This window comes from Telopea speciosissima, chromosome 3, assembly GCF_018873765.1.
Source record: "Telopea speciosissima isolate NSW1024214 ecotype Mountain lineage chromosome 3, Tspe_v1, whole genome shotgun sequence".
In the NCBI taxonomy this organism is placed as follows: Eukaryota; Viridiplantae; Streptophyta; class Magnoliopsida; order Proteales; family Proteaceae; genus Telopea; species Telopea speciosissima.
This window is the reverse complement of record NC_057918.1, coordinates 24,807,636-24,820,161: the sequence shown is the minus strand read 5'-3', so window position 1 is coordinate 24,820,161 and position 12,526 is coordinate 24,807,636. Positions and strand designations below refer to the sequence as shown.

The following is a 12,526-nucleotide window of genomic DNA, read 5'->3' as shown; positions in this document are numbered from 1 at the left end:
AGATGTACAGATGGGGTAGAGATTTCACTTCATTGGACCTCACCATGTAAGGTTGCACCCACATTGATAGAGAATCTCGACTCTCTCCCGAGTGTCAACTCCCTTTTTAGGGTTTTTTCTTCTTTCATAGATATTTTTTGGCAAAAGATTTCGTGCACGGTCATGTCCCCCTCTCACAAAAAGGGATTGGAATGACAAAACGGCCCTCTTATTTGACACTTCATAACCCATCCCTGCATTATGCGGTCATGCAACCCCCCACATCTTTTTTTTTTAATATTTATTTATGGGAGGGGATTGTGGTCTATGGAAGAGGTAACTCCATGTCAAGTCCATGGGAGCGCGGGAGAGGGTGAAACACAGTTCGTATATAGGTGTAGAGCATTGGGGAAGGGAGAGAGTGTCAGGAGGAGAGAGAGTGTGAGAGGGCGAAGAACGCCTTTCCCTTATTTACTTTTTGGGAAAATGATGGTCACTTCAATATTTCGTGGTCATCCCTCTCACATTCTCTCTCCTTCCTGACACTCTCTCTCCTCATCATCCTCTGTCTCCTATCTGACGAACCGTGTGATGCCCCCTCCCGTGCCCCCTTCGACTAGACATGAGATGGCAATCTCCTACCCTAATTCCATCACATCAATTCACATAAGTGATTCACAAATCTAACGAGCACACAATTACAAATAGTTCGTTAAATTTGTCAAACTCAAGTAAAGGCCCAATTATCTCTAATAACATGATGAGAAGTTTGAAGAAAGATTATCCATGTGTATTGTCTGTCCAAATTTATCCTAGTGAGTTATGCATCGTTGGGCGGTGCTTATGTTTGAGCTCTCAACCTAGGCAAATGTGTCTATGATACTGGCAATATCCTGTGGATAATCTTTCTTAACATGCTTGTCGATATTGAAATGATACTTCTCACATAAGGCAATTTTCACTGTGGGTCATGATGGCGGTGGGATGGGTACAATAATGAGGGGAGGGGTATTCCGGACACTCATCTTATAAGAGGAGTAATATAGCTATAGATAGATTCGTGGTTTGTTTACTTTTTTCTCTTTATTACTTTCTCCTATTGAATAAGTTCAAAATATTCCATCTTCTCATCATTACACCCATCCCACCGCCATCATAACCCACGGTGAAGAAGGAATTGCCCCCTTCCATGTGATTACGTCTCATCACGTGAAAAAGGAGTCGTTGGAATCTTTACGTGAATTGATAAAAGTTATCAACTTCCTTGATAAAACTCACCACTCTTAAGATTTGTGGGTCCTATATTTGATTTGATGTGATGATTCTTATGATCCACGAGAGGAGTAAATAACATGATAATTAAGAGTTGTTATCATGTGATGTGGTACCACGATTGGTTACACTGAGTCTAGCACCATGATGATTTTACCCACATATAAATATAATTTGTTGGTTACTATTAGTAAATATGGAATATTTTACCCACCATCATGATATCTTTTGTCCTATATGCAAAACTTTTTGATTTATAGAAAAACAAGGTTCTAGTTGCTAGGAGCTATCATCATGTGATGTGGTACAGAAAAGTAGCGCATATAAGATAAAAGATCATCATGAGATTAATAGATTCATTATAAAAAATACTTATTATATAATAAATTGATCAACCAATTGATTTGTGTTATGGGTGGATGACATTGTAATAACTAACTGCGGTTCCTGGTCTCTTAAGTGTAGTAACATTGTAATGGTGTCATGCTTGGTACTGGCAACAAAACTGATCCCTCTTCATGGATATTTCATCTAGGCATGGTTTTTACTCATTCTCACATATATACGTATATTTATAAATAAAAAAAAGACTCTGTTCAGGAGCATTGCTCTTGTGCTCAAACACAGGATGAGGCAAAATGACCACCCTGCCCCTACGAAAGGTGGAAATCCCGCCTCTATTGATGACATTGTATGTGCCTCCATTGGCCTCTGTGTAGATGCAAAGGCCACGCTTCCTGAGAAAAAACTCTTCCCATATATGTATATTGAATTTATTTATTTCCATCATGCCCAATGTGTTTTTTTTGTTTTATTGTGGCTTGAAGGTCGATTGGAAAGTGCCAAAGAGGTCAATATCCACCGAAAGAAAATGACAAAAAAAAGAGGTAAATTACATGTCACCCCCTAGTTTTCAATCGAAACTTAGATCACCCCCTGGTTTTAAAAAAAAACTCAAATCGCCCCTTGAATTAGATCCCAATATGATAAATTAGTCCCTGACGTTAGTTTTATGCCATTAAGTGATGATGTCACCCAGTCAAATAAATTTAAATCCCTAAACTACCTTTTAATTATAATGTAAATTTAATTATAATGTTTTAGTACAAGGATAAAATAGTCCTTTCATACCAATAACTAACAGTAGACTAACACCATTACTGTAGAGGGGGTGATTTGAGTTTTTTCAAAAACCAGAGGGTGATCTGAGTTTCACTTGAAAATCAGGGGGTGACATGTAATTTACCCAAAAAAAAAAGAAAAGGAAAAGCCCTCTAGAAAACGTAAAAAGCGTGGTCCATGGAGACAACCCATTAGGCCTTTAACCTTTCTCTCTCGTTTAAATTGACATTCAGAATTCAACACCTCTACTAATTTCCCAAGTTGTTCAACAAAGGTCTTCGGATGCCCCAGTTCGAGGAGTGACTTTATTCATATTGAAGGTACTAAAAGAACTAGGGACAGGCCTAAAATGATTTTTGGAGAAGTGGTGAGGAAAGACATGCATAGTTTGGGTATTGTTTCAAGTATGACGTCAAATAGAGCTGATTGAGGCAAGGATTCTTTTAGCCAAACCCCAGTTAGTTTGTCTAAGACTGCATGTGTAGTTGATGCATTGTGTTATTTTCTTTTACCTTTTATTATTAATATTTTGTCTTCGTAAGAATCCATGTAGCCGATCCTATTTTGTTGGGATAAGGCTGGGTTGTTGTTGTTGTTGTTTGGAAAGAATGTTGACAATAAAATAATAAAATAAAAAAATAAGAAAATGATGTGGAAATTAATTTGCTCCAAATTTGATGAAAGTATGTCATAGCAGTGGTTTTGGTAAAGAAAATAGATCTTCTTGACTGCTAATGTCAATTCATTTCATGGTCATTAATCAGGTAATTTATAGTTATTTCCGGGAATCTGGTGTTGTGTAGACATATATTGAAACACAAACTTGAGGCGACCTCATGACATGGGCTTGTAGTTGTAACAACTTGAAATGCTTGTAGGTTTTTGGAGCAGAAAATAAACATGCCGTAAAAAAAGCAAGAAACCAATCTGCCACTCCCTAAATCCATTACAATTTTGCTTCCAATTGTTAAAGAGCATCAAGCCAAATGAATGAATATGGAGTTGGACATATAAGGTAATTGAGGAAACTGTGGCTTCTTTGAAGAGCAGATCAATTCTATATAAGAGGTTTCTGTGAGCCAATAAAACATTGTATATCGTTCACAGGTTTGGTTTATTGATCGAGTAACAATTTGTTGGCTGACGTGGCCCAATATGCCACATCATTTAGGAGTGGCTTTCATAGTGGTTAGTGTTGGTGGTTATCCAACTTCAGGATAACTCCGCTTGATGGTAGGGGAGGTTAGGGTAATACTAACAAAGGGGGTTTGATACGACTTTTGGACATGAGGTAGGTGATCATCTTTTCTGTTTCCGCTGCTATTATATGATCACTGCTTACACAACTAACATTGAGTATAGCAGATGACATTGGTTCTAACTGATCAAAGAGAATTTGGATAGGGGATTGTGTAAGGGTATTTCTGTAATATCCTTTCATATGTTTTAATATAATCCTACTTGTGTTTATGTCCAGGCTGTGAGGGGCAATCTAGTAATTAACCCATCTAACCTAAACCCTAGTTTTCCTATATATACTAGTTGGAGGCAACAGTCTGGGTATTCCAAACTAGATACTCAGGGTGTAATGCTTTAAGCAAATCCTAACAGATTGAACCCTGTCCGAATAGAGAAGGAAACTATTCTGTGCAAGACAAAAAAAATGGTATTAAATCAGCTCCCAAGGCATGATAAATGCATGATATGTAACAGCAGTCAGGTTGATCCCCTCGGTGATCATGTTGGCGCCAATATGCATATATCTTGCCTCCTCTTGCTGCTTGTGTGCTTAACAGAGAGGAACTATCATGGAGTTGTAAGTGGCAGAATTTGGTTGCAAACCAGCTTCTTTAATTTTGTCTACAAGTTTGAGAGCTGTTGTCAAGCAGTTCTCTCAAGTTAGTACACATAAAGAGAATTGTAGACCTCAAGACTAGGAACCCATCCCCTTTTCTTCATTTCATCATAGAGTCCTCAGTTAGACAGAGATTCTCAACCTTTGACAAAAAGATCATATGGATATAAGAAGCAACATCCGGAGTGATACACCAGCTTGACATTTCCCTCCAAACTTTCATGGCTTCAACCATGCAAGAGGAGATATTACACCACCCATTCAGAATTATGTTGAAGCTCTGAGCCTACAAAGGATAGAAGAGCTTATTTTGAAGCATAAAATCTTCAGGTTCTTCAATATTCCCAGAAGTAATTCAATTGGAAGTACCCATTGTTATACCCGAATATGACTGCCCAATCAGATCACGCCACATCATCAAAGTCTAACGACTCCCCAGTGGTCGAGATACACCGTATCACTTTCAGACCCGCTTTGATAAAGAATCTACTAAAAACAGTTTCAAAAGGTCAAATGGGTATAAACCCACCTTCTCTTTTACTCGCCTATTCCTATAAGGAAACTACTTAGACATCCACAATCCCGAAGAAGAAGGATTTGATTCCTAGAAGAACTCAGCCAGAGAAACAATTACCAAAGAAGAAACTTACCATGTTGCGACTCTCTCTCCCTCTCTCTCCCTCTCTCTCCCTCTATCTCAAAGAACCGCCTCAAAGGCCTACCACCAACACTATATATACCCCGGACAACCACACACAGGGGGTAAGAGAACTCATCCCATTGTTCTTAATTGTTGCTTAAAGAGGTCTGACTTCGGCATCGGAGAGTCCCCCGCTGGTGCTAACCGAGGAGATTTCTCGACACAACACCCACAAAAGGATTTAATGGGAAGCTCAATTTTACTTGTCAATCATAATGAGTATGGCCCATCGTGTAGCCATGGATCTCTTGAATCAAGCTCCAAGCTACACTAAAACTCCTCTGCTTACCTAATACGAATAATTATCACCTTCAATTCGCGGGCACCTCCAATTCCTCTAATAGGGGGAGTGGACCCCATCTTGGGCAGTGTTTTCGGGCAAGGGTAGGGTAGTCATTTATGCCCCCATGTGAGGAGTTGGAGGAATTGGAAAGGGCAACGAATTGGAGGGGATAACGATTCTTATAAGAGTGTCGAAGCTTGGGAATTCATGGTCTGGGTATTAGGTAGATCGTTATCCCCTCCAATTCCTGCCCGCTCCAATTCTCTCCAATTCCTCACATAGGAGCGGAAATGACCACCTTATCCCCTGCATGAACACACTGCCCAAGGTGAGGTAGGATGGTCATTTTTGCTCCTATGTGAGGGATTGGAGGGGATTGGAGCGGGCAACGAATTGGAGGTGATAAAAATTCCTCTTATAACCCCATTTCTCACCCCAATTGAAGGCCAAAGAAGCCAATTCCGGTTCATGTCTAAGAGCCCAAATTGCTGAATTACCAAACTTACGCTGGGGATAGAGACAAGGGGTAGGAGGATTTACAATTGGGTTCTTCTCATCCTTGCAGCGAGCTTGATGAGCGCCATCAAGTGTTTTTATTTGCTTTCTTGGTATCAAGGGAGTTAATTAGCTCGAGTGTTAACTCATCCTGTCCATCCATCCATGGTTTTGGCTTCACCGAACCGGCAGAAATCGAACCAGTTAAAAAGGCTAACCTGGGTCTTGCTTGGGCTATGGGTTTTAGGCCGAGAATTGAGAATTGAGAATTGAGAGTTGAGAGTTGAGACCATGCGCTGCTGGCACTTCTCCGTAAACCGAACCACTCTTTTCTGCATCTCTAAATTCACTAAACCCTTTTGATTCCAACCCCTCCAGAGCCCAAATTGATCTTCCAACAATTAGATTCAACGGAAATTTTTTTTTTCTTTCCGACTCCTTTTTCAAATTTCGCTTTTCTCTACCAGTAGAGGCAAGGGAGGTGGGAGAAGCCAGTTTATGAAGAAAAAAATGCCAAGGTCTAGAATCTGCAACTAAGCTTTGGTTTTTATTGATTCTTACCTTGCTGTTCCTTTTTGGTTATTATTTTTTTTTATTGATTATTATGCTGTTTGATTCTGCAACTAAGCTTTGGTTTTTCCTCCCACTTTTTTCTTTCTTTTCTTCAGGTACATTCTCCGGAAGGAAAGGCAGTTGTTGAGCCAGTCCACTTAGTGTTCCCTTACATTCAATTTGATTGAAGGTCAGACTGGACCATGATTAATCTCTAAGAGGAGAAGGTTCTTTACATATATTGAACTGAGATTTTGCTATATCAGCAATCGTGGACATGGCACTAGTGTTGCATCGCCTCTCCTGCCTCCTCAATAAAAGCAATTGCCTCTCCCCCTCTTCATTTCTTCCTCTCTGCAATTTCATAAAAGGCCGCAATTCTAACTTCCAAAACCCTAAAACAGAAATGACTTTTGTCTCTAGGTCTCTGTTATCTCACCTATCGCATCGCTCTATTTTTTCGTCCACTTCGTTTCTCTGCAACCCTGGGGAAAATCCTAATATTCTAACCTCTTCACCAGAAAATTCCATAATGTATAACCCTCATCCTCGGACTCGAACTCCTCTTGAAAAGCAATTTGAGACTTGGATTGACAAGCTTAAGCCCGGTTTCACCCCTGAGGATGTCGATGATGCCCTCCGTTCTCAATCAGACCCTGATCTTGCCCTTGACATTTTCCGGTGGACAGCTCAACAGCGTTGCTATAAACACAATCATGTCACTTACCATACCATGATCGACATCGCCCTGACTGGGAAGCGCTATGGGCATGCAGAAACCCTAATCGAGGAGGTCCTTGCTGGAGCATGTTCTGGCAGTGTCACTCTCTACAATTCAATGATCCGGTTTTGTTGTAGCCAAAAACGACTGTTCAACCGTGCATTTGATGTTTACAAGAAAATGCAAAGATTGCCAGATTGTAAGCCTTCTCTAGAAACCTACACATTGCTCTTGAGTGCCATCCTTAAGAAATTCAGTAAATTACATGTTTGTTACGCTTACTTGCACGCAGTCCGATCTTTACTGAAACAGATGAAGGCTTCTGGTGTCATTCCAGACACATATGCATTGAATATGATCATAAAAGCTTACTCAAAGTGCCTCCAAATGGATGAAGCTATTAGGATTTTTCGTGAAATGGGTTTATATGGTTGTGAACCAAATGCATTTACATATAGTTATATTGCAAAGGGTTTCTGCGAGAAGGGGAAGGTGACCCTGGGTTTGGGGTTTTATAAGGAGATGAGGGGTAAATGTTTGGTTCCAACTAGCAGTACTTACATGATTCTGATTTGTAGCCTTGCAATGGAACGGATGTTTGAAGATGCTATTCACATTCTGTTTGATATGTTGGCTAATTCTATGTCTCCTGATCTTTTAACACATAAGACACTGTTGGGAGAACTGTGTAGGGAAGGGAAGGGAAATGAAGCTCTTGAGCTTCTTGAAGAATTGAGGAAGAAGGATGACTTGATGGGGGAGAAAACTTACAAAACCTTGTTGAAGGAAGTGCATTTTCGAAGTGGAGACTAAAAGTCCATCTGTGATATCTGATTTTCAATTTCGTATTTGTAATTGTCTTTCAAATTCCATTACATTCATATGTCTCTGTTCTTTTTATTTCAGAGCTTTTTGTGTATAGAACAGTTAATTTGGGAAGAATATCACAACTATTTAATCCATGTAATGATGCAATCAAAAAGAATATATCTAAATTGCAGCCATTTGGGGTTGCCCTGGTTTTTATTGAAGACAGTTTCTTAGTTTTGGGTTGATAATTCATTTGCTTTTTGGAGATCTTCTAAGTTTAACCTAGAACAGTCATTATTATGTTCTTGTTTCCTAACCTACAAAGTTGCAAATAGAAGATGTAACCCAACAAGTGGATGATTTTAATTTCAATAGTAAGAACTCCAACTTTCTACTTATTTAGGTAACATAGAAAAGCTTCTTCAAGAAGGTTCAGTCTGCAACATAACAGTTTAGTTGGCGTCAAGCAGTTAGCCTGCATGTGCACGTTGTGTATATAATTGGATCATTTTGAAGTCGACAGATGGCCAATTCAGAGACTTCTCTTGATCCTTGCCGATTCAAAGAGTTCCCTCAGTCCTTGCCAATTCAATATTTGGAAACTTGAAATGAGCATGTGAGCTCTCTGCATGACTTAAATTAGGATGGTGAAAGATTTTGTAAATAACTTGCATAGATTGCATGTTCTAGTTTCATTATTAATGAAGATTGTTACTGGTTGATTTTTTTTTTCTTGGTTAGCAAAGAAGATTTCCTTTATCAGATGACAGCCTTTTTTGTGCCTCTTGGAGGGCTTGGTGAGGTCGTTTCGATGATTGGACAGATGGAATATCTTTGGATTGGCTATGTGTCGAATTTGATGTAGCAATGTATATTCTTTGTTTATTGATTCATCATGTGTTCTACCTTTTCTTTTGCTTCATTTTTTTTTTTTCTTTTTTCGGGAATTTCATTGAATCTATTAACAGAATTTTTTACTATAGATAATTTTTTTGGTTTCCCTATCAAATGGGACATCGTGGTCTGGAGCTATACACTATAGAGAATAGATTAATGCTCCCCCTAATGGGATGAAGTTATCATAATGCCCCCCTACTATCATCCCATAGTCATTATGACTTGGGACTTTTTTTAAACCACTGACTACGACCTCTTCCCTTGTTTTAAAAAAACGTTGATTTTCAACTGATTCTCAAACCTTTACTATGAGGGAGATATGGAGGTCGAAATGCTAGTGCTATGGGTATAAATGTGTGATGCCATCTGCTCAATGGGGTTGGACTATTAACCTATCTCATCTTGTGTTTCGACCCAACAGAATGTCCTATAATGTATTAAATCTTCCGTTGTGTTTTCAGCAATCCAATTGTTAGCTTCTTTATGTCGATGTCGAGCAAAAAAAGAAGGGGGGGGGGGGAGAAAACAAGTGGGCTAAGCAAAAAAGAAGGGGAAAAGGGGGGGGGGGGTTGTGACTTAGGCTTAGAAGATGATATGCACAATCCGGCATAGTTTTGGCCTCAAAGAGAGTAGTCAATAGAGATCTTTTGTTGCATGGGAGATCCGATCACAATCAAGGCTTGCGTTGCTGGCAGGAATTGTAACAGTGATTTCTTGACGCCATAACAGTATTTGAGATGAAAATGGTGATTGATATTGCAGCTTGGAAATATCAAATGTTAGCACTGATTCAAAGAGAAAGATGGTTGCAGAGAGCCAGAGATTGCCATGACAAGAATGGCAGAAACGAATGGTGACTATATGGCTGCGTTTGGTAACACTCTCCAGAAGTGATTTCATTGATTTCTTGCTTCCCAAGAGCAAATTGTGAGCAGAATACCGTTTGACATGCTGGTATGTTTTTTTGCTCACAGAGAGTGTCACACCTCGGCCCGGTTTATAAGGGCCAAGTGTGACTGGATGTCTCTCACATCCAACCAACCCACCAGGATCGCAAGTGTTGTACTCTATTTGCAACCATATTCACAAATACAGAATTTAAATGCAGCGGAAGAAATTAAATATATGAATAAGACAGTAAATAAGGAAGAACTAGTGATAACAGCTGTATATATATATTCAAGTGAAATTGAGTTACATTGGAAGTTCACAAAAGTAACCCAAAACCCAAAAAGACTTATCTACAGTAGTCTATACAAAAGTGTTATACAAAAAAAAGAGAGGAAGGAAGTAGCCTGTCAGCCAGGCGACTCAAGAGAAAGCACAGTCGTCGCATGAGCACGTAACATCGTGCTCCACCAAGTGAGGAGTATCAACTCCGTGAGCTGAAGGAGCGTCCTGTGTAGAGAAGACTCCCACAGAAGCATCAGAGATAGTAGAATCATCTGAAAAATAAGGTTAACCACAGGGTTGAGCTCCACTGAGCCCAGTAAGGAAATGCATGCAAACATATCGCAACAGTCCATGATGAATGTCCTAAGTAAGCATGTTCCTAACATGGATACTAAGTCGCATGAGGTATAAGTACTACTGTAATTGAATACTAGCCTCGGTCCTGGAAACACATAACCAGATGTCGGTCACCCGAGCGAAAGCATTCTACTACGGTGGAGATCCGGCAGCTCAGGCATCATACATCTGACGCTAACAGACCCCTAGTGACTAACCCTATTGTTTGTTCCCACAGCGGAGTACACACGCTAACATGGGACATTGAATGGCATTCCGGAATCATCCCTTCGGACCTATCACGGGTTATCCAACACCTCTTCCCCTGTTGGTAAGGGACGTAGTACTGGGTAATGAAGCATCCTAACCCAATGCAGTTTAGTCATAATAGCATATGTATGTACAGATCAATTGTAAAGTAACAACGCATCATTAACATCAATTGTACAGTATTAAGTAATATCAATGCAATGTAGTATGCCAGTGCAACCTAATTCACATATAGTCTAATGCAAAGACTATAAAGCTAGAAAACTATATGATCTGAACAGTAACAACGATGCATGGCATGGCATATTGAACAAGAAGAAATTAAGACAATAAACACGCTGAAATTAAGTCAAATTCCCTTACCTGACGTATCTAACTAGCCTAGGTAATAATACTCCAGTAATCAGGTAAGAACAGTGAAGAACAGGCCAAAACTAGTCCTAAAACAATGGCAAACATCAAGTATTAGGGTTAGGAGACAGGCTAAGGTTCAAGGGGCAATTTGGTCCAAAATGACAGAACCGGATTCATGGTTCAGACCAACCGGTCGACCGGTTCAAAGCCTGCATCTGCATCCGATTGGTAAATCTGAATTGGGGGTTTTGCTTGTAACCCCCAGATCCTGACATGCATGGGTCCAATTTGGTGTTTTAACCCTATTCTAAGATGGGTCAATTCAATTAGGGGTCCAATTTCATAATTTGGTTTTTAAATTTGGGAATTTTTATTAATTACTTTCAATTATCCATTTAGGGTTCATGAACTAGGCAATTCAGCCAAGAGTTGGGTTCCTAAGATAGAGATTTCAGATCACAGCCACATCTGAACCATTAATTGGTTCAAAACATGGTTAATTTAAGCATAATTTGGTTAAATAAGCTTAGGGAACTAAGCTTTAATGGCAGATTTCAGTTAGGCATGGTCTAGGCTTAAATTTAGAGAAAGAGAAGATGGGAACAGCAAGAGTTTCAAGGCTTACCTATGTACAGCAGTAAGAACAGTATATAACAGCTTGGAGTTGTGCAGCAAAGTGTGCAATTGAACTCCACAGCTCCAATTTCAGGTAGAAGATCAAAGCCCCAAGTCTAAGCCTTCTCTTCCCTTCTTCTTCTTCTCTTCTCTATTCTTCTCTAGGCTGGATCGGTTTTGCCCTCTTTGGTTTATGATTTGTGATTTATGAATAGTGAAATAACCTATATATATATATTTGTTAACTAAGGCTTGTTTGCCTAATTAAAGCTAGAATCAGTTTTAGAATTTAGTTCTTAAATCTGATTTTATCTACAATTTCGTACCTATTTAGCTTATTCTAATTATATAATGATGTCATATGACATCAGGGGTAATCCGGGTTCGGGTAACTACTGGAAATAGGATTCCCCACTGGAGATGTGGGTCCCACAGAGATAAATTAGCAAACTGCCCCTATAAACTCTAATTGGTCGTACAATACATTATAAAATACAATTAATTTCATACTTACATAACTTTAATTGATGGAGAGATTCTGCATGCTGTCCAGGCAGCAGATCAGACACAGATAGCTTAGGTGCGGGGTTCCATCGGGGTCCTCTGACTTCAGAAGGGCAAGTTAGAAAGAATCCCTGGAATCCTCCATATGTATGTCGAGTGATTGATCCACATCCTCAACCGATGCAGCCCATAGCATTGAAGCAACCATGGACTGAGCACTGGAACTTGAAATCACACAAGTTCCAAAGTTTAAATTTATTGCGGTTTTCACAGAGAGCAGTTCCGGTTCAATTGACGGATCAATTTTTTTTTTTTTTTTACTGTTCGCAAACAGATTTGGGCGAACAAATTTGCATGAACAACTCGACTTGACTCTCATCACACACCTCTCTCTCTCACTCTCTTGCGGACGACGAATAAAGGATGATACACCAGGTACAATCTCCGTCTCTCCCCACCTGATTTCTGATGATTGTCGCTGGTGCTCTCCGGTCCTCCCTCTTCTTCTCGCTCTTGTCCCAAACCCTCCATCGCTTCACATTCTCCCTCTCTTCATCCCTCCCTCTGTAATCTCTCTCTCTCTCTGCT

At 39.7% G+C, this 12,526-nt stretch overlaps 1 protein-coding gene and 1 pseudogene across 1 annotated transcript; one reads left to right on the top strand and one right to left on the bottom strand.

Moving 5' to 3' along the window:
- Positions 1–4,159: 4,159 nt before the first annotated feature.
- Positions 4,160–6,044, bottom strand: LOC122655008 (annotated as a pseudogene).
- Positions 6,045–6,553: 509 nt separating this feature from the next.
- Positions 6,554–8,010, top strand: LOC122657034 (pentatricopeptide repeat-containing protein At3g25210, mitochondrial). Its single transcript, XM_043851782.1, has 2 exons — positions 6,554–7,178; positions 7,272–8,010. The coding sequence occupies exons 1-2, from the start codon at positions 6,665–6,667 to the stop codon at positions 7,790–7,792; spliced, it is 1,035 nt and encodes a 344-aa protein (XP_043707717.1). The 5' UTR covers positions 6,554–6,664; the 3' UTR covers positions 7,793–8,010.
- Positions 8,011–12,526: the final 4,516 nt, after the last annotated feature.